Source organism: Mugil cephalus, chromosome 20, assembly GCF_022458985.1.
Source record: "Mugil cephalus isolate CIBA_MC_2020 chromosome 20, CIBA_Mcephalus_1.1, whole genome shotgun sequence".
Lineage (NCBI taxonomy): Eukaryota > Metazoa > Chordata > Actinopteri > Mugiliformes > Mugilidae > Mugil > Mugil cephalus.
The window spans coordinates 12,024,422-12,047,081 of record NC_061789.1 but is presented as its reverse complement, the minus strand read 5'-3'; the positions used below and the strand labels follow the sequence as shown (position 1 = coordinate 12,047,081).

Below are 22,660 nucleotides of genomic sequence, written 5' to 3'. Positions count from 1 at the left end.
TTTAAATGGTTCCTTATTGAGGAGGGCCACGGCAGATGGAATAAATGACTTTTTTTAGCCATTCTTCATGGTCACTCTTTGGGGTACTCCTGACAAACATAGACCAGCATATGAGTATATCATTTCCACCTCCTCCATCCAGGAATAGAAAAAATAAACCTGACCAGCAACTGTAACTACAGTTAGAAAGAGCAAACCATGTGTCAGGCTCAAGGCATGTTTGTCAGTGGTAGAATTTTATCACATCTTTGAGCGAGGCAGCCCAACGAAATGAGTCCTCCCTCACCATCAAAAGTAGTTTCTCTTTCACTTGTACTTTGGACTCCAAAAGACAAAGATCATTGCGACTTTCTCCATTCAGGTGTAAAACAAGTAAACCTCAACGCGTCTGAGCACCTTCTCAACACACCTAACTCAAAGAGACAAAGTAAGACATTTTATCTTAATGAGTTCTTTGTGAAGTTGATGCTGAGTGAGTTTTACTTTGAAGTGAATATTTTAGTAGCAGGTTTCATGAATGTTATTTTTTTTTTCCACATCTGTGTAGATCTGTGTTTCAGGGTCATTATATGATGTCACACTGCTGATGTGAGGCTCACGATGATATGACATATAATTGGAGATAAATAATCTAAATTATAGCATAATTTAAGTCAGGATCACTTTGTCAAAGTTGAACTTTATTTATTTGCACAAGTTATCTTTGGTGGTACGGTTCTGTTCTGGTATCTCCCACTCTTTCACACGCTTGTGTGGGAGCTGGGGAGGAGGGGGGTTGCTGAAAGCTTAGCACAGGAGGAAGAGAAAGAATCAGAATCAGAAAAAACTTTATTTATCCCCGAAGGGCAATTAGGAGGGCGAAGAGCGGTACATAAAATAAAACTGTAAAAAAGAGGCCAAGGTAGGGCGTGTTTAAATAGCTGATAGCTGATAGCAATTGTCCAATAGGAGGCTGTGAGGAGGTCAGGTTGCTGAACATGACCATGGACAAGTCATGTCTCTCAGCTGACAGATGGACTGTTCTTTTATCAGTTTTTTTGTACTTTTCCAAAAGCAAAAACAAAAAGACCACAACAACAGAAGAGCAAAAAAAAGTGAAATGTAAAAATAAAGGCTGCAGACAACGACCACAGATGAGTCTTCCTGTTGTAAGAAGTAAGGAGTTTGTTCTCGCAACTTGTGCACGACACATCATCAAGGCAGGACTTTTTTCTTGTGTGGTGGCCAGTTTCTATTCTGTGAATGGCACAATGCTTAGCACATGTGATGTATTCTGCAGTGGGTGGGCTCTAAGAGGACTTCCGCGGAGTTCAGCACTAAATTACTTTTTTCTTGTTTTCAGGGCCAGAGGAGAGAAAATAAATCTCTTCTCGTGGAGCACATGCTAATAATTAACTTCTTTCCTCCATTTTCTTCACTTTTCTGATATTTACAGCAGTTATTCGCTGTCGACATCAGTGTGATCACAACATGGATTCTGCCGACATTCTGGTTGAGAAAATTTTCTCAGCAGTGAAGCTACAAAACGAAAGTGTAGAAAAGTTGAAGAAGCTGGCCACTGAGCTGGAAGGATTTAACAAGAATATCAACGTCAGCAAAGTAGTTGGGAGCTCTGCCACTGCAGGTGGTCTAGCTGCCCTCACACTAGCAGGAGTAGCTGCCGTCTGCACAGGAGGAGCAGCGATACCTTTTCTAGCTACTACAGGAGCCTTAGCGACTGGTGTTGGTTTGGCTACCAACATGGGCTCTGATGCCGCCAGGGAAGCCTTAATAAGTAGCACCATGAAGGAGGCAAACAAGGTTTCAGAGGAGATTAAAAGTCTTGGCGAAGAAATTGAAGAACTTATGGAGATGGTGTCAAAAGAAAAGGCCAGACGTAGACGTAAAGTTTCTCAAGAGAAGTATGTCATGGAGAGAATCCTGAGAGCCATAGCCAAACGCAACGGGCTGGAATTGAAAGACAAGTACGATTTAATCACATTTGCAAAGAGACACCTTAAGAAGGACATGGATTTTAACATCCTGAAAAAAACAGTGTTGGAGCAGTCACTGCTTTTAAAGTTTGTTAAAGGATCGGTCTCAAATTCAACCAAAACAACCATATTCGAAGAAAAAACAGCAAAAGAGCTGGAAAGTAATTTCACCAAAATATTTGAATCGTTTGATGTGACAGTATCACCTAAAGTAACTAAGCATGTAAGTATCAAAGACGGCCACTGCATGATAGACAGGATGAAGTCACCACGTCACTTTACTAATGACAATAGTTACTAATCAAGGGTTCATTTTCAGGTGGCTCAAGGAGTGGCAGGACTTATGTTTGCAGTTCCTGAGCTCATTGTCAACATTGAGAATCTGAACAACACTGACAACGCCGCCAGTGAGACTCTGAGAAATCTGGCTGAAACCATTGAAACCACGGCCAAAGACATTCAGTCAGAACTGGACGAAATCGAGTGAGTCTGCAACAACAGTCCAAACACACAGGAAAACTCCAAACAGACACTATTTTCATAATTACAAAAATCATGCACAAAAATCAGAAACATCTTTAATTATTCCACTCAGATTCTACTAGTTTTATTTGTCTTGTTTTCTGTCAACCACTCTCTGTGATGACACCTCTGAACCCACCAGTCTGTTATATGTGTCTGGTTTGTCTGATCACACTCAACTTCAACATCAACTACCACAAATGTGAAAAAAGCAGTTTAATATTTATAATCTGTGCACTCATGTCCCTTTTTTCATGTCCCAACAGAAAACTGTGTCAGACTCTGGCTAAAATGGAGACACGCAGGAGAAGATCGTGTGTTATTCTGTGATTTTCTCAACCACCACAGGGCCAACATAGAGTCACATTACGACACTCCTCCACAGGGTTAAACAGAAACTGGTTCAAAGTCATGAATACAGTGTGACTTATGATCTTTAGCATTAAATATCTCTCTGAGCCCTTTGTTGTATATTTAAGGGTTTGCTATTCCTTCTGAAGACCGCTTGTCAATCACGATCCGAACACAGAACCGTCTTATACGTATGAATACGTCAGTGTCTGGAGAATGTGCAATTATCATCTAAATCCTGTTTCTAGATTCCTGTTCATTTGTAAAAAACTTATTCATATATATATATATATCATCTAAAAAGTGTATATGTTTTCTTTATTTTTCACAAAATTAGTTTCATTTGTATGGTCCAATCATGAAAAAATAGACAAAAATAGACCTCTAACATGAACATTATGCAATTTTGTTTGCTCTCATGAGCATTTTGTTATTAATTATGGTGATTGTGTTTAATGTAAATGGAGACATTTAACATATGTGTGTAAATAAAACTCAAATTTGACTTAACTAGTACAAACTTGTATATACAAGTAAATTTAATATGTGTACTCTGCTGCCCTCTAGAGGTTCTGTTTGACAACTAACAAAATAAAGTTCACTGTTTACATCTGGCTTACAGTTCATGTCGATTATTTATTTATTTTATTATTTATTTTAATAAGAAAACATTTGACTGTGTATATCAGTTACATTTTACTTAGAGTGAACAGGTAGCAGACAAAGTTTGATTAATGTTCAGTATTTATAAAGCTTTGCTCAGAATTTTGACAAAGTCTCAAAGCATCAGTTGTAGTTACAGGAAGTAGCTACAACATAAATTTACATTTTCAAATCAGTTCAACTTTTTGGAAAACTCTAGGAATCACAAGTAAGCCTGTGCTTCAAGATCAAAGTGAGCCATTAGGGTGATATGATACAGTGGAGCTAGGACTTTAAGGGCCTTGTATGTAAGGAAGACGATTTTAAATTATTCCAAAAGACGTTTCGCCACTCATCCGAGCAGCGAGTGGGAAGTTGAGGTTTAAATAGGAAAACTCACGCGACCACAGAGTTTTCCTATTTAAACCTCAACTTCCCACTAGTCTCTCAGACCTTTATTCATCCAGGTCAATTACCATGACCTGGATGACTGACAACCTTCACAGACTTTAAATTATATTCTGAATTTTACAAGGAGTCAATGAAGAGAAGCTAAAACTGGAGTAATACGATCTCTCTTGCTGTCAGCGCTTTTTCTGCAGAATTCTGGATCAATTGGAGACTTTTTAAAGAGCTATCTGGACAACCAGACAGCAACGAATCACAGTAATCCAGCACTGAAGGCATGGAAATGCATGAACTAGTTTTTCAGCTTCACTCTAAGACAGGATTATTTTCCCGATACATATATTAGGGGTGGAGCTGAACCTGAATAGGGTATTCGGAAAGGCACAAATGTGCGTTTTATAAATACTTATTTCAAGCCAATAGTTTTTAAATGATTTGCATTTGAGAACGAAACAAACATCCACGACTAAACTGCATCACTAGTTTTGTCTAATACATTTTTTTTTTTACCATAACTGGGGTGCGGAGGCAGCATACAACTTTTGGGAAGCAGAGTTTGACGGAGAGATTATTACGTTACGTTACATTAGTATGGAGACGTCTGCTGACAGGTTCTCCCATGTCAGCATTCATCTGTCAGCTCTGTAATTCAGCCTGTTGTCTACTGGTAATGGTAAATAGGGTCTAGTTTCTAGCTACTGGTGCTCAAAGCGTTTTACAGTCACAGATGCATATACTCATGCGCACACACAAGCACACACACATTCTCACACCAGTGCCATGCAAGGGGAGAAAGTGGAGGTTCAGTCAAGTCGACCTAAATCACCTATATTAGCTGCATTTAATGCACAACATCAGCCAATACTGCAGAGACACTTCCATAATTATTATAACGGCTAATTAAAGAATGCATTTTTTACACAGGCACACCCTAAATTAGATATGCAACTCAAAAGAATGAATTTTACACCTACTTTGAATTTCATTCGAATACAGACAGAACTTTTTTCCCCTTCAACAAACGCGAAAGCAAAAATAAATACTGGTGGTTTGCACACCCCTAATAAACATATAGGTGGAAGAAGGCAGTACTGGTTACTTGCTTTATATGAGAATTAAAGGACATAAACTTGCCAAATATAACAAAGTATATACTGTATATATCACTATCTATATGATTAGATAAAGAAACTCTGAGGTGTTCAGTGCCACATAGAGTGACTTCCGTTTTGTCTGAGTTTAAGAGTAGGAAGTTTCAGGTCATCCAAGTCTTCATGTCTTTAAGACATGCTTGGAGCCTAACAAGCTGATTAGTTTCATCTGGTTATATGGATAAATATAAATGGGTGTCATCTGCTTAAGAATGGAAATTATATATATATATATATAAGATATTGCCTAAGAGAGGCATGTACAATGTGAATAATATTGGTCTCAGCACAGAACCCTGATGAACTCCCTAACTTAAGTATGTAGAAGAATCATTGTTGACATGCACAAAAACTGTAAAGTAGTAAAATATTGCAATCAATAGAGTCACATGCAGCACTGAGATCTAACAGGACACGTGTAGAGAGGAGTTCATTGTCTGAAGCCATGAGAAGATCATTGGTTACTTTAGCCAGAGCTGTTTCTGTGCTATGATGAACTCTGAAACTTCTGACTGAAACTCATAGAACAAACAATTCCTGTTTAAACGGTCACACAACAGTTTCTAGAATTTAAGAAATGAAAGGAATGTTGAATATCGGTCCATAGTTAGCTGAAACATCTGGCTCTAGAGTGGGTTTATGAAGTAAAGATTTAATTACAGCAATACACAGAAAGAGTTTTTGTGAAGAAGATGAAACAATCTGCAAGCAGCGGCAGCAAGTGCTGTTTCTACATCTAGTGTAGAACAGGAAGCGCAGAAACAGGAAGTGATGCAATATGCTTGACAAGACACAAAGCTCTATATGAATTATCATACGTTTCAGGTGTGGTTACAACAAGAAAAAAGACTGGTACAGCATTCTTCAAAATGACATGGCACGTCTTAGGGCGTCAGAGGCTTCAGCATCAGAAACTTACATCAGGTAAAACTGGATTTTATTGCCTTTGTTTTAACCAGGGTGTCATACTAGAAACTTCTAAAATGATGAATTTTGAATTTTGAAGAAGAGATTTGATACTCCTTAATTTTCTTGTCAAAGTTACACAAGTTGTTGCAGCTCAAACAGCAACACCCACAGTGATCAGGAAGGAGATGCAGATGAGTAAATTCTTTACAGTCTTGGGGGAAAATCTCAAAAACAAATGTCTAATGTAAGTACTTTCAGAATATTTTAATGAAGTAAATGTTTCAGCACCAGGGACCAGTTGTTTAACAGTAAACTGACTGCTTTTAGTTATCAGATTGGATCAAATTTTGAAAATGGCTTATTCAAAAGATTCAAACTAGATCACATTGTTCAATCCTAGTTTTAATTTGGATCAAACTTTCATTTTGTGTTGTTCAAAACTTTTTGGTAGGATTTGGATAACTTTGATCCAAACAAATTATCTAGAGGATTATCATGATGCCAACAGGGGGTAGGATTTCAAGGTCATCAAATTTAAGTATTGTGAAAGATGACACGAACAGGAAAAACAACACTGGTTGGGTCACCCTTAGCAGCAGCAACTGCATAACTTGCAACGAGTCTTTTACAACACTGCGGAGGAATTTTGGTCCATTCATCTTTGCAGAATTGTTGTTATTCAGCCACACTGGAAGGTTTTCCAGCATGAATTTTTTTTTAAGGCCATGCCACTGCATCTTAGTAAAATTCAGGTCAGGACTTTGACTAGGCCACAAGTCCTCATGTCGTTTGTCTCCATCTATTCAGAGGTGGACTTGCTGGTGTGTTTTGGATCATTGTCCTGCTGCAAAACCCAAGTTCTCTTGACCTTGGGCTTGAGGTCACGGACAGATGGTCCTTCAGGACATTCTCCTTCAGGAAATTTTGGTAGAAGCAGAATTCATGGTTCCTCCAGGTCCTCCAGGTCCAGAAGCAGCAAAACAGCCCCAGACCATGACACTTCCACAAGATTTTATTGTTGCTATGATGTTCTGTTTCTGAAATGCTGTGTTACTAGTACGCCAGATGTAATGGGACATGCACCTTTCAAAAAGGTCAACTTTTGTCTCATCAGTCCACATAGTATTTTCTCAAACATCTTGGGCGTCATAAGGTCACGAACACTGACCTTGGCTGAAGCAAGTGTGGCCTGCAGTTCTTTGGATGTTGGTCTTTTGAGATCTCCTGGATGAGTCGTTTTGACCTCTTGGTGTTATTTTGGTCGGCTGACCACTCCTGGGAAGGTTCACCACTGTTTGATGATTTCTCCATTTGTGGATAATGACTCTCACTGTGGTTCACTCAAGTCCAAACAGCTTTATAACTTTTTCCAGATTGATAGATCACAATTTCACACTTTATTTCTCATTTGTTCCTGAATTTCTTTGGACCTCACCATGACGTCTAGCTTTTGAGGATCTTTTGGTCCACTTCACTTTATCAACCAGGTCCTATTTAAGTGATTTCTAGATTGAGAAGAGTTGTGGCAGTAATCAGGCAAATGGTAATATACCGCTTTTCTACCTGTAACCTGGAATGTTTAACCCAGTAAGTTAGACAGATAAATACTGAACCCTGGTTTGACTCACGGAGCGAGGGAAGGCTAATGTAAACACTGCTTATTTACACAAACAACAAAAAGACAAAACAAGACAAAACAAAACAAACAAACAAAAAGAACGAAATATAGTGTTCTTTCCAGCTTATAGCTGTTTCAATAGCAAAGTTCAAAGTATAAATAAAGTTCAGTCCAAAGTCAATTATAATTCAAGTCCGTCAAAGTCTTTTTAATGTATATGTTACCTGGGTAGTGTGTATGTGTGCAGTATGTTGTTGAGATCTTATCTGATTCAGGCGTGGCTCTTCGCAAAGATGAGGAAGATGGAGGATTGTGTAGCCTCCTCGACTCACCTCAGACGGGAGCCCATGGTCAAAATCAACACTATCCGAATCTATGTAGATCCAGCTGGAAAAAAAAAAAACAACCCTCATAGCAGAATATAATATAAGTCATCAATCAATTTCTGTACAGAATTATATTTCATCTAATATATTTTATCTCTCCTACTCAAATGCAGCCTATAAACAACTGTATTATGAGATGTATATATAAAAAAATAACTCAAGTCACCATTAATGTGAGTTTTTTAAAGTATAACATAAACCAATACATCAACTATTCATATTTCAACCATCTCAAAATGGATTTAACACAGCGTTCACATTAGAAAAGCAGGGAAAACCCTGTAAGTACACATATCATAAGCCTTAGCAGACAATTTAACCTCACATCATCAACCTTGAACATGGCGTCCGAAAATGGCGCAGTAAAAATTATGGTGGTCATGTGAAAAATTTCATTTACAGCTCAAACTCAGCACACTAACTTATTGAAAACATCTTTGCTACATTGACGGTCAATCTCCGACAGTTTTTTTGTTTGTTTGTTTGTTTGTTTTTTTTTTGTTAGTTTTTTGTTTTTGGTAACATAATGTTCGACATTAGCATTCACAGTGACTGAAAATGTGCTTATCGATTAGCATATTAGCACGTAGCATACAACCAGAAAACTCACCGGAGTCCTCGGTAAAGAAAACAAGTCACAGCAATTTCTGCGGTCGCAGTCGTCCTCGAACTCTCATAGCAACTCGGAAAAACATACAACTCGTGTCCGTGAAAATAAAACAATATTAATAATAATATAATAATCTCGCTCCTCACGGACCGTTACGGCATCAGTGTCAGGGCTTGAATAGCTCATCTAGCTCCCAGCATGCAATGCACGCTCAACTGAATGTCCCTTGCTGACCGTACATGAAGCGCACCCTTGTGGCTGCTGAAAGCAACTACAGCCACAAACACAGCTCTGAATTAATTCACACATGATGGAAATCAATGAATATGAAGCCAACAAAAAAAAAAATACACGTAATAAACCCAACTGTATTTTCATGTGGTTACATACCTATTGTTAATTTAAGTGCTTTTTTACACATCTGCCCATTCGCTCACACGAGCACCAGTGGTGGACAGTAATGGAGTGAATTTAAGTACATATCCAGAGGATTTGTACTTTACCTGAGAATTAGATTTCTTTGGTACTTATTACTTTTACTTGAATACATTTCCAAGACAAATATTTTTACTTTTACTCGAAATAAATTTCTAAATTTCTAGGAAGGGTGAAAAGTACTCGTTACTTTCAGATCTGCGCTTTTTTTTTTTTTTTTTTTTTAAATGCTATTGGACACAAGCTGTGTTTGTCAAAGAATGAAACCTATCACAGTGCGCACTCTCCACTGGGATCTACATGAAAGCGGACAAGACAGACATGGGGAGACAGGCACAGAGACAGACAAGACAGACATGGGGAGACAGGCACAGAGACAGACAAGACAGACATGGGGAGACGGACATTGGGAGACAGGCACGGAGGTCTTTGAGGGGGTTCCAGTTCCCTGGTTAGTTTTAATGATTGTTAATAAACACTGCATCTGCAGCATCTGCTGTCCTCTTATGATCCCATTCATTTTACTTGTTTTTATAGGTGTTTCTGCAGGCTTTATATGACATTGTGGTTCTAAAAGCAAGCACATCAGTGCAGGTGGTTTCAGAGAGTTAATTCTCAGAAACAAGAGTTAAAAGGTCCTTAAATTCTTTTAGTAAAAATTAGAGTAATTCATCGATGTGAAAAATAAGAAATTTACTCTTACTTTTACTTAAAGTACCTTTAAAAGCAAGTACTTTTTTACTCTTACTCGAGTAACATTTCGACTGAGCTACTTTTACTTGTAACGGAGTAAATTTTAAACCGGTAGTATTTGTCCTCTTACTCAAGTACTGGGGTCGAGTACTCTGTCCACAGAAAGTGTCTTGCTCAAGGACACTTTGGCATGTGGCACATTAAGGGGATCGAACCGCTAACTCTTAAGTTCATGGATAATCCGCTCTACCTACTGAGCCACAGCCTAAATGTGGTTAGAGAAACTGAACTCAGGTGTGATAAACCACAATTAAATTATATTTTAACAGGTGTGACAAACACTTTTTCACACAGGGCCATGTAGGTTTTGATAATGGAAAAACCTAATTTAAAAACTGCACTTTGTGTTTATTTGTGTTATATTTGTTTTATATTGATACCTGAAAGCAACTGATAAGTTCTAATCTGAGCATGTGCAGTTTGCTTGAAAATTATTAAACCAGTTAGTATATGAAAATATAGATTATCAAAGTGGCTGCAGAGGAACTTTCTGTCAACCAACAAACTGATTGATCTACTGCATGTTTCAACACCAGAGGATGTGAACATTTCTCTGATGGTAAAAGATACTCATAAGTCATCTAAATATTAGCCATCAAACGCAACTATCACTATTGTGAATTATAAATGATACGGACCTAAATGTGATCCCTGGTGAACTCCAGGCTGTACAAAAGAGTAGCTTTTGGAAAGCTGTCAAAAACTAAATGAACCTGCTGTGGAATGACTGACTCCTCTACCTAAACCTTTATGTAGTTATGCTGTTCTCTGATATTTGCCCCACAGGTATGAACACAATGCCATCAAATCCTTAACCCCTCTCTGAGCCAAAGATTGATCCTGCAGACAGGAACAATGGCGACAGTGATAGAGTTGCTGGAAACTTTGCACTCTTTAGGGGACAAAGAGCTGAAAGAGTTTAAGTGGTACCTCAAGCAGACTGACTTCCTTAGACACCTCTCCCCCATCCCAAAGTACCGGCTGGAGAACGCAGACCGTCCAGACACCGTGGACCTGATGGTGCAAACCTATAGCCATCAGTGGCTGGAGGTGGCCACGAGGGTGTTCAAGAGGATGAGAAGGAATGACCTGGTGGAGATTTTGTCAAACAAAGACACAGGCCCCAAGCTGTCTCATGATGCAGGCCCATCAGTTTTACAAATTAATAACACAATATGCGATGCAGGTGAGCTCACACAGAACTGCTGCAAAACAATATTACACACAACACAACATTATACGTGAAAATTGCTCAAATCAATTGTATAAAGAATATTTTATCACCACAGTATGTGAAGAGGTCTCTGACTGCAAAAGATACTCGAGTGTCATTTGCAAAGAAAATATTAGTCATCAAACCATAGTTATCATGAGTTAGATTATGAGTTAGAAAAGGGACGTAAAAGCGATTCCTGGGGCACTCCAGGCTGCACATGACAGTGGAATACCAGTTTGTTCTTCGACGTGTAGCCTATGTAGAGAGTTGTTTAAGAGTTGTTAACAATTCTTAGCCTTATGTGAATGATACAGACTTTTGTTTACACCGTCTACATCGTAGATACTGGTGCCTCTGTGGAGATGAATGATGTTGGAGACACATCAGAGGATGTGGCAGATCGGTCTGTTCAACCACAGGCTTATATTATTTCTGGCCTCAAAACTATCAGTGGTCTGACTGAAGGTAAAGTGCTTTTAAGGAAATCTTCTAACCTTAAACACATCTGCTTTGTTAATAACTTCTTAACAATTCTTAGTTGCATGCGAACTGTACATACTTTTGCTTACCCTGTAGATGTTGGTGTCTCTGTGGAAATGAGTGATGTCGGAGACAAGTCGGAGAACAAGGCAGCTCTATCTGTTCAACCACAGGCTGCTCTTCTTTCTGACCTCCAAACCACCAGCAGGCTGACTGAAAGTAGAGTGTTTTTAAGGAAATCCTCTAACCTTAAAAAGATCTGCTTCGTTAATAAGTTGTTAACAATTGTTAGCTGCATGTGACTGATACAGACTTTTGTTTAAACCATCTACAAAACAGATAGTGGTGTCTCTGCAGAAATTAATGATGCTGAAGACATGTCAGAGGACAAGGCAGGCCCGTCTGGTCATCCACAGGCTGCTCTTCTTTCTGACCTCCCAACTACCAGCAGGCTTGTTGAAGGTAAAGTGTTTTTAGGAAAAGTTGTTAACAATTCTTAGCCGCATGTGAATGATACAGACTTTTGTTTGAATCATCTACAAAACAGATAGTGGTGTCTCTGCGGAAATTAATGATGCTGAAGACGTGTCAGGGGACAAGGCAGGCCCGTCTGGTCATCCACAGGCTGCTCTTCTTTCTGACCTCCCAACTACCAGCAGGCTTGTTGAAGGTAAAGTGTTTTTAGGAAAAGTTGTTAACAATTCTTAGCCGCATGTGAATCATACAGACTTTTGTTTGAATCATCTACAAAACAGATAGTGGTGTCTCTGCAGAAATTAATGATGCTAAAGACGTGTCAGAGGACAAGGCAGGCCCGTATGGTCATCCACAGGCTGCTCTTCTTTCTGACCTCCCAACTACCAGCAGGCTTGTTGAAGGTAAAGTGTTTTTAAGAAAAGTTGTTAACAATTCTTAGCCGCATGTGAATGATACAGACTTTTGTTTGAATCATCTACAAAACAGACAGTGGTGTCTCTGTGGTAATTAATGATGTTGAAGAGGTGTCAGAGGATGTGGCAGGCCCGTCTGGTCAACCAGAGACTGCTCTTCTTTCTGACCTCCAAACTACCAGCAATCTGACTGAAAGTAAAGTGTTCAAAGGAAATCCTCTCACCTAAAAAAGATCTACTTCATTAATAAGTTGTTAATCATTCTTAGCCGCATGTGAAACATATAGACTTGGCCTGTAGGAATTCTAACATTGATTGAAACAAGTGCTTGTTTCCTGACACTCTTAATTGTCATTTCTAGACTCTTCAGGCTTATCATCTGTTTGTTTGTTTGTTTGTTTTATTTTTGCAGATGTGGTGATGCCGCTAGAACATTCTCCACCACCCAACACATTGTACCAGGTCACACTGCAGACTGACCTCCAGAACATACTCAGATGTGCACAAGACAGGTGGACAGAAAAGCAGCATGAAGAACTTTTGGGAGATATGAATCCGGAGCTGTTCATCACTGAACGGTCGGGCATACACTCCAATAGACAGCATGAGATCAGGAGGGCCAAAGTGAAAGTAGGAACGGGAGCCGAATCAGAGAGACCAGTTAAGCTCTGCGAGGTCTTCCAACACCTTTCCAGAAAAGGAACAGCCGCAAGAACAGTACTGACCTGCAGGCCTACAGGGATAGGCAAATCGTTCTTGGTGCAGAGGTTTTTGTTGGACTGGGCAGAAAAAAGAGCCAATCAGGATTTTCATCTAGTTTTCCCGTTTGATGTTAAACAACTGCATTTATGGAAAAGAGACAAGTTTTGTTTGGCAGAGCTAATTCACACCTGTATCCCAGGCATTAGTATTACAGAGGAGATTCTTAATGACATCTTCAGAACTTCACAGAACTCAAAACACTCTAACATAAACAGCAGTGAATTCAAAATTCTGTTTGTATTTGACGGACTTGATGACAGTCTCCTTCAGCTTGACTTCACGTGGCAAAAAAACGAACCCATTGATGTGACAAAGTCAATGCGAGTAGAAGTGCTTCTGACAAACCTCATCAGGGGGATACTGCTTCCCTCCGCTCACCTCTGGATAACCACACGACCTGAAGCAGCCAATCAGATCCCTCCTAGGTATGTTGACGTGGTGACGGAAGTCAGAGGGTTCACAGACTCACAGAAGGAGGAGTACTTCAGGAAAAGATTCAGAGATGAAGAGTTGTCCAGCAGAACCATCTCCCACATTGAGACATCACAAAGCCTCCATGTCATGTGTGGGATCCCATTTTTTTGCTTGATTACTGCTACAGTTCTGGAGGATGTGTTGAAAACCAAAAAGGGAGGAGAGCTGCCCAAGACCCTAACTGAGATGTACACCCACTTCCTGGTGGTTCAGATCAATCAGACAATGAAAAACTATATCCCAGAAAACTCCATTCAGTACATTTGCTCACTGGCAAAACTGGCCTTTTACCAGTTACAAAAAAACAAAACAGTGTTTGACGAGCATGATCTGATACACAGCGGTATTACAATCAGAGCAGCCTCTAAGTACGCGGGATGGTTCACAACGATTTTCAAAGAGGTTTGTGTTCGAAGGAAGGGCGAAGACCAGAGAAGGGTTTTCTACTTTGTTCACTTAAGCATTCAGGAGTTCCTGGCTGCTGTTCATGTGAACGTATCACTCATAAACAACAACAGAAATGTGATGCCTGTGCCACGACTGACAGTCCAGGGCCTGCTCACATGTTTCAGTAAAGCTTCGACAAAAAATGTCCACAAAATCGCTGTGAACAAGGCCTTACAGAGTCCAAACGGACACCTGGACCTGTTCCTCCGCTTCCTCATGGGTCTTTCCCTGCAGACCAATCAGACCCGTCTGCAAGGCCTGCTGATTAGGACAGGAAGTAGCTCCCAGAGCAGCGAGAAAACCATCAAGTACATCAAGAAAAAGATCAGAGAGAATCCCTCTGCAAAAAAAATCAATCTGTTCCACTGTCTGAATGAACTGAAAGATCGTTCTCTGGTGGAGGAGATTCAACAGTCCCTGAGAACAGGAAGTCTGTCTGCAGATAATCTGTCTCCTGCTCAGTGGTCAGCTCTGGTCTTACTGTCATCAGAAAACGGTTTGGATGTTCTTGACCTCAAGAAATATTCAGATTCAGAAGAGATGCTTTTGAGACTACTTCCAGTGATCAAAGCCTCCAACAAAGCTCTGTGAGTACACAAACTTAACGTTTGGCATCTTATCCATCACAGGATGTTGTGCTTCAGATTGGAATATCTTGTATTTAAACTTAATCCAGGGATGTTTGATTTCTTTGAAGGGGTTGTAGGACATCTTGATGTCCACATCAGAAAAGCCACTTTGATGGAAAGACAACACAGAGATAGTATTATAACTGTTAAACATTTAGATGGGCCTTGTTTTTGATGACTTACTTACATTTTGTTGCCCAGGGCTTCCATGCTGGTTCTCCTGCCGGTCATAGGCAGACTGTGGATGAGTAACCTCATTAAACCACACTTCCTGTCCTGCATTGAATGCAAGTCAAGGTTGCTTCGCGTTGTTAAATTCACTGCGATAGAGATGTGTTTCAAGATGAAAGGGTGCAGCACAGACGGTTAGATGTGTGTTTTCTGCTGTGTTCAAACAGAAGATGACCAATAACGGTCCGTGCTGTCTCCATTAAGTATGTCATGCCTCAGAGAGAATGAGAACTTATGGATGAAGTATAAACCCGGCTGCGCTCTCCTTCAGGTTCACTGGCTGTAACCTCTCAGAGAGAAGCCTTGAAGCTCTGTCCTCGGTTCTCAGATGCCAGTCGTCCAGTCTGAGAGAGCTGGACCTGAGCAACAACGACCTGCAGGACAAGGGAGTGAAGCTGCTGTCTACTGGATTGGAGAGTCCTCACTGCAAACTTGAAATTCTCAGGTTGGATTCTTCTCCGCATTAACCTGCATGTTGGTGCACATAGCACCAATAGATAAATTAAATAAAAATGTTTGTCTGCAAAAGAAAACAGAATGAAAACAAGGACTGGCCAGATGAAATTGAGAAATGAATGAACATCGTGTTGCACGTGATGTATATAAAGAACACATGTTAGGAAGCCATTGTCTCTTATTGTTTCATCAATCAACTGAATGCATTATGATGATGCAGGCTCTCAGGCTGTATGGTCACAGAGGAAGGCTGTGCTTTTCTGGCCTCAGCTCTGAGTGCCAACCCTTCCCATCTGAGTGAGCTGGACCTGAGCTACAACCATCCAGGAGACGAGGGAGTGAAGCTGCTGTCTCGCGGACTGGAGAGTCCGCACTGGAGACTGGACACTCTCAGGTATGGACAGACAGACCAGATGTGCATGCGAAACCCTCCAGCCATCATACGGACCATGTTTCACACACCGTGGTATTCTTCTTCAAGGAAAAAGTGCACACATCAGGAGTTGTAACTATAGCCAATAGTAACTGTTGAAAAAGTTTATCGACCACTTCAATACTGAGCGTTTGTCCCACAGGTTGGACTATGGAGGAGAGCACAGGCTGAAACCTGGCTTGAGGAAGTGTGAGTGATTGTTACCACTTTGATTGATCAATGTGTATGATCTTAAAGTTTAGTCTTTCAGCTTTAATTTCAGGGTGTTCACATCCCGACTGGAGGAAAGATGGATTCATTACAGCCATTTCTATACAGAGTTTCTCATTTTCAGGGTTTATCTGTCGATACACCAGTTAGGTATGTTTATGTTAGGTATGTTTATGGTGCACATGTTTGAAGTAAGGAAATATTTGAACCTGTGTATTATTTGAATAGCTTAATATTGAATGCAACATAATAGTAATAATGTATATTTATAGATAGCACCAGGCTGAGTTTAATACAGAGTATAGTAGGTAGGACGTTCCCACATAATTTGTCCATCAGTTTGGGGGGTCCTCGACCTGAAAAACATTGAAGACCCCTAATGTGAAGTGAATGAAGCATTGTTTTTCTTCTTCTCTCCATCAGTTGCCTGCGAACTCGAGCTGGACCCAGACACGGCAAATTATAACCTGAGACTGTCGCAGAACAACAAGACGGTGTCTTGGGCGATGTATCGCTGGTATCCTGATCATCCCGACAGGTTTGACTGCTGGCCTCAGGTGCTGTGCAGAAACGTTCTGACGGGTCGCTGTTACTGGGAGGTGGAGAGGAGTGGAAGCGTTGAACTATCAGTGAGTTACAAGGGAATCAGGAGGAAAGGACGCAGTTCCCACTGCGGGTTTGGCTCAAACGACCAGTCCTGGAGTCTGTGCTGCTTCAACAACCACTTCACTGCTTTCCATAACAAGAAAAAAACGAAAATAAACCTAAACCGCTCCTGTTCTTCTGACAGAGTAGCAGTGTACGTGGACTGTCCCGCTGGAACTCTGTCTTTCTACAGCGTCTCCTCCGACACACTGACCCACATCCACACCTTTAATGCCACATTCACCGAACCTCTTTACGCTGGTTTTGCCTTTGATCATTTTTCGGTAGGGGATGATGTTAAGCAATTCATAAAACTGTGTAAGCTATAGGAGGCTTGATCCGATCTAGGTGGGTGGTAGATATCTACGTAACATCCACACGAAACGAATGCCAGGTCCACAAGTCTCCTGGCAGAACATCGAATTGGCACAAGACGGCCAGTGCTATGTACTTTTGCTGTCAGGGGTTTTAATGTTGTGGCTGATTGGTGTATAAACAGTTGTTGACTTGCAATTAAACACTGATTGAAACCGGAAACAGCACGAGGAGGTTTATTTGTGCAGAAAGCTGATTAATAATAACAATGATCTATTGTTACGTCCGACCTAGGGGAACCGAATGTAACATGGAAAGGACGCCCCCCTCTCTCTCCCACTCCCAAGGAAGACCATACAACAGAGCTGCAGACCAACAAATAATTATTTATTTAATCAACAATGGTAGTGATAGGCTTCAGGGTGAGCATGGCCCAAAACAACAAACAAAAAAAACACTGTGCCCCCAAGCTGACTTACCTAATCAAAAATAAAGGAAATCAAAATACAGGTTTCTAACCTGACTCCCTATAAAAATAAACAGGAGAAAAAGGTCCCAACAAAAAGAGCCACTCACCCTTATGCCAAAAAGGTCCCAACAAAAAGAGACACTCACCCTTACCACTACCTGGTCTGCTAACAAATACAAATTGCCAAATCACACACAAATGCCTGGTTCAGTTGGGAGGAGGGTCAAGAGGAGAAGAAGAACTCCAAAACGACAGCCATTTTATAGGGTTTCCTCCCGCCCATTCACCAATTGCCAGCCAGCACCTGGAGACCAACAGAGGTGGCACCACCCTCAGGCAGGGAGGAACAGCACATGGAAAAGGGAAAAAAACAAAAAAAACAGCACAGACAAGTCATACATCCAAAAACAAATATTACACAATGACCCTGGGTCATAACACCCCCCCCATCTAAGAACAAACATTTCCTCCCCACAGGACATGTTTGATGCACTAAGTCCTGGACAGCGCATCGGCCATGACATTGTCTAACCCCTTTTTATACCGAATGTTTACATTAAAGTCCTGGAGCAACAAGGACCAGCGCATGAGGCGCTGATTGTTATTCTGCATCCTATTGAGGAACACGAGCGGATTGTGGTCAGAGAAAACAACGGTTGGCTCAGCATTAGACCCAAGATACACTTCAAAGTGTTGCAACGCTAACAGTAAGGCTAAAGCCTCTTTTTCGATCGTGCTGTAGTGCAGTTGGTGCTTTTTGAGCTTTTTGGAAAAGTAGGATATGGGATGGTCAATGCCACGCCCATCTTCCTGGAAAAGCACTGCACCGACGCCAAGTGCACTGGCATCCACCTCCAGTTTGAAGGGATGCCCGAAATCTGGGGCGGCAAGTACAGGCGCACTACAGAGGAGAGCTTTAGCGGCCTCAAAAGAAAACTGACATTCCTCTGACCACTGGAAGGGAACTTTGGGGCTTGCTAAACTTGTCAGTGGAGCCACTACATCTGAGAAGTTTTTACAAAACCCACGGTAATATCCAGCCATACCCAGAAAACGCTGGAGCTCACGGCACGTTCGGGGGGCTGGAAAATCTACGATGGCCTGCACCTTGGCAGTCACGGGACAGACACGTCCTTGTCCGACTATCTTACCTAAATAGGTAACAACAGCCTTCCCAAACTCACATTTGGCCAGATTGAGAGTTAAGGAAGCTTTACACAAACGTTCAAAAATCTCCGAAAGGGTTTTCACATGTTCAGTCCAGTTGGATGAATAGGCCACAATGTCATCCAAATAAACCTCACAGTTTCTCACCCCGCAAAGAACTGTGCTCATGAGCCTCTGGAAAGTGGCTGGGGCGTTTCTCAGACCAAAGGGCATAACAGTGTACTGTAAGAAATGGTCGGGGGTGACAAACGCACTTGTTTTCATTTTGGACTGAGCAGTGGAGAGTGAATCACGGGCCAAATCACAAGCGTGATGCAATCTCTCCCTAAAGGAACTAACGTAGTCAAGGATGTTTTCACTTGAACTAGTTTTGTTTGAGAGAACTTTCTCTCGCAACAGACGGAGAGGGCCGCGCACGGTGTGGCCAAACACCAAATCGGCTGGGCTAAAACCTAACGCTTCCTGCAACGTTTCCCTCACAGCGAACAACAACAGGGGCAGTCCCTCATCCCACTCACGATTGTTCTCGGTACAATATTTGCGGAGCATAGCTTTCAGAGTTTGATGAAAGCGCTCTAACGCACCCTGACTTTCAGGATGATAGGCGCTGGAAGTGTGGTGTTTCACGTTTAGCTCTGACATGACCTGGGCGAAAATTTTTGACATGAAATTCGATCCCTGGTCACTTTGGATGCGCCTTGGAAGGCCGAATGTGGAAAAAAACTTGACGAGCGCTTTTACAATGGCGCGTGCTTTTAAGGAGCGCAACGGGACACCCTCAGGGTAACGGGTCGCAGCACACATCACAGTGAGGATGTACTGATTTCCAGACTTTGTTCTTGGCAGAGGACCCACGCAGTCCACGATGACATGTTCGAATGGCTCTCCAACACTAGGGATTGGCTTTAATGGAGCTACAGGGATTACTTGATTGGGTTTTCCTGAGACCTGACATGTGTGGCATGAACGGCAAAACTTCGCAACATCTGACTTAAGCCCTGGCCAAAAAAATATACGGAGGATACGGTTGTAGGTTTTTCTGATACCTAAATGACCGGACATGCTATGGTCATGAGCCAAACCTAGCACCTGGGAACGAAACTGCTGTGGCACTACAACCTGAGTCACAGACTCATATGCTGGACCAGGATGAGGGGACCAGCGGCGCATCAGAACTCCATCAGCTATCAGGTAGGACCCAGACTTATCACATTTTGGATCTGTTGCGTCCTTTTCATGTTACGTCCGACCTAGGGGAACCGAATGTAACATGGAAAGGACGCCCCCCTCTCTCTCCCACTCCCAAGGAAGACCATACAACAGAGCTGCAGACCAACAAATAATTATTTATTTAATCAACAATGGTAGTGATAGGCTTCAGGGTGAGCATGGCCCAAAACAACAAACAAAAAAAACACTGTGCCCCCAAGCTGACTTACCTAATCAAAAATAAAGGAAATCAAAATACAGGTTTCTAACCTGACTCCCTATAAAAATAAACAGGAGAAAAAGGTCCCAACAAAAAGAGCCACTCACCCTTATGCCAAAAAGGTCCCAACAAAAAGAGACACTCACCCTTACCACTACCTGGTCTGCTAACAAATACAAATTGCCAAATCACACACAAATGCCTGGTTCAGTTGGGAGGAGGGTCAAGAGGAGAAGAAGAACTCCAAAACGACAGCCATTTTATAGGGTTTCCTCCCGCCCATTCACCAATTGCCAGCCAGCACCTGGAGACCAACAGAGGTGGCACCACCCTCAGGCAGGGAGGAACAGCACATGGAAAAGGGAAAAAAACAAAAAAAACAGCACAGACAAGTCATACATCCAAAAACAAATATTACACAATGACCCTGGGTCATAACACTATAGAACTACAGAGACAGTCGAGTTACAGGCAAATAAATGTGTTTATTATAATATGGATTACAAAGTTAGTGTCACATTTATTAGTGCTTCATGATCAGTATAAAGTGGAGACAACACCCTGAACTGATAGGAGACCAATGTGAAGGCTTCTCTTTTGCTAATCAACAACATCGACAATAGTGACCACGCTTCTTCTGTGACGTGACTCTATTCCTGCTGCTGATGCTTACGTCTACAGTCAGGACGGGCTGGTAAGTGTCTGTCATGTTGGCTGCAATGGTGATGTCATCATCATCTCTGTAAGTGAGACTGGGGCCACTGGCTTTCCCCCTGATGAACCCTTGCTGCTTGCCGTAATACATCTTCTCATAGAGCGCGTGGTCACACTGCGTTTCCTTGTCAAACACGCCCACGGCGTACCAGTTAGAGTAAAAGTTGAAGTCGTAGGGAACGGAGAACATGACGGCCATCTTCCGCTCGTCCTGCTTCGCAGATTTGTTGTGCAGCTTGTAGGTGAAGACGGCAACGACTCCGCAGGCCGTGTGGGGGGTCTTGGAGAAGAGGGCGCTGCCGGTATCGGAGTGGCCCATCCACAGCGGCAGAGGAGTGTCACACATTCCACTGATGAGAAAGGCGCTGGCCGGAGACAAAAACAACAAAATCTCAATGACTTCACAGCAGAAAGTGTGAACAGAAGGAGTCGCATTCTTGTTAAATAGAAAGTAAAAAAAAAAAAAAAAAGAAACAGGATGTGTGCTCTTTGTTTTCAGCTTCTTAGGAGAAAAACTTCTCACGATTCCTTCTATGTTTTATTAAAAATCCTGGCCGAATCTGAGGGAGCCTCTGGTGGGTAGGCAAAGAGACTTTGACCCCTTACTGCTGGTAGTTTATAAACCAACGGCTGGTCAATAACCTTTAACCTAACCCCTTTAGACAATACACATCATTATATGAACCCTGGAGGAGGAGCATGCACTACATATTACTGCTTCGTGTGTGTGCCTGTGTCAGGCTGTATCCTGCCGGGTGGGTGGTACATGTCTAAGTAACATCCATATGAATGCCAGGTCCAAAAGTTTCCCGGCACCACAATGTGTTGTCATAAGATGCTCGATGTTATTCACTTAACCGGCCATAATGTCGTGGCTGATAAGTGTAAAAACCCGGGAACATAAAACAAAAGCAGCCTCAAAACAGGATGCTGTGACCACCTCCTTTTACTGTGTGGTGTGGAGTTCTTTTTGCCGATCTGTCCTTGCATACTTTTTAAATCCAAACTTCCTCAAACACGGACACATTGTTCAAAATAAGAGAGAGAGTTTACCTGGGGTCATGCAGGATGAAGTTGCTCTGATTCGCAAGATCGATGGTGCACTGGCGGTAAGTTATAGACATGGTGTCTGCGAGTAATGAAGCAGAGACAGAAGCAGATTCAGGTGAAGGGTGAAATGACTCGACCTGTAAACAGTGCTCAACAGACGGACATGAAAACACAAAAGACTCACCAGCAGCGTTGAGGAGATGGGAGGGAGGAGCTTCTGCGTTAAAATCCTGCAGCTGCAAGTCATCAAAATGTTCCACTTAGACGGAAACGAAACTGAAGCCGACACCGTGGAGGATTTAACCTCTTGTTTTCTGGAAGGACTCTGATTGCACAGAACCGACCTACAATTTCTTTTGCTTTTTTTATTTTTTAAATTTTTTATTTCTCGTTCCATTGAAACATCTTTTGCAAGGTTTCTGTGGCTGCAGATCATAAGAAAAAATACCGCAAACAGAAGCGTTAAAGCATGTGACAGATGACACCACCGCTCCTTGAAGAGCTGGAAAATCCCTAGAAACCCAGTCTGCAGGAAGCAGCAGGAAATGAAAGTGAAACTGAAAACTCAAAGAAGTCAGCTGTCAGCGGATTTATCTGGGATTTCTGAATGTCAGAAATAACAGCATTCCTTTGACAAACAAGGAGCTAGATAACGGGTTTCTCCCCTGTGGAAGGGGGTCAGAATGAAAACATGCGGCCCAGACAGATGCAGGAAAGTGAAGCATCCTCAGAAGGAAAGTCTGTCAGCGGTCTGGGGCCCTATGGTGCCTATGGTCTGTCAGGTTCCCCTCCCTTCTGTGGGGGGCTGGGAGTCCACGCATCCTGTGGTCTCCCTGGCCCTGGGGTGGTGGTTTTGGGTGAGCCAGGTCCCCTGACCAGACTCTG

General features: G+C 41.8%; 3 protein-coding genes across 7 annotated transcripts; 2 read left to right on the top strand and 1 right to left on the bottom strand.

Annotated features, from left to right (window-relative positions):
- Positions 1–1,357: 1,357 nt before the first annotated feature.
- On the top strand, positions 1,358–3,461 carry LOC124998380. The gene is made up of 3 exons (XM_047572735.1): positions 1,358–2,196; positions 2,293–2,456; positions 2,762–3,461. Exons 1-3 carry the CDS (start codon positions 1,471–1,473, stop codon positions 2,823–2,825), a joined length of 954 nt encoding a protein of 317 aa, XP_047428691.1. The 5' UTR covers positions 1,358–1,470; the 3' UTR covers positions 2,826–3,461.
- A 1,999-nt stretch (positions 3,462–5,460) lies between these two features.
- Positions 5,461–17,203, top strand: LOC124998470 (NACHT, LRR and PYD domains-containing protein 5-like). 5 transcript variants are annotated; one of them, XM_047572904.1, is made up of 13 exons: positions 5,461–5,971; positions 10,545–10,944; positions 11,317–11,439; positions 11,551–11,673; positions 11,794–11,916; positions 12,002–12,124; positions 12,228–12,332; positions 12,418–12,540; positions 12,757–14,614; positions 15,159–15,332; positions 15,564–15,737; positions 15,919–15,965; positions 16,410–17,203. In XM_047572904.1, exons 2-13 carry the CDS (start codon positions 10,614–10,616, stop codon positions 16,958–16,960), a joined length of 3,855 nt encoding a protein of 1,284 aa, XP_047428860.1. In that variant the 5' UTR covers positions 5,461–5,971; positions 10,545–10,613; the 3' UTR covers positions 16,961–17,203. The 5 variants fall into 5 exon arrangements, with proteins under 5 accessions (XP_047428860.1, XP_047428859.1, XP_047428862.1 ...); XM_047572903.1 differs by having other exon boundaries at positions 12,210–12,332; XM_047572906.1 differs by lacking the exon at positions 12,228–12,332.
- A 3,273-nt stretch (positions 17,204–20,476) lies between these two features.
- LOC124998471 (DELTA-stichotoxin-Hmg2b-like) lies at positions 20,477–22,089 on the bottom strand. Its single transcript, XM_047572909.1, has 3 exons — positions 21,960–22,089; positions 21,779–21,854; positions 20,477–21,090 (listed from the first exon to the last, which is right to left on the bottom strand). Exons 2-3 carry the CDS (start codon positions 21,847–21,849, stop codon positions 20,616–20,618), a joined length of 546 nt encoding a protein of 181 aa, XP_047428865.1. The 5' UTR covers positions 21,850–21,854; positions 21,960–22,089; the 3' UTR covers positions 20,477–20,615.
- Between the last annotated feature and the right edge of the window lie 571 nt (positions 22,090–22,660).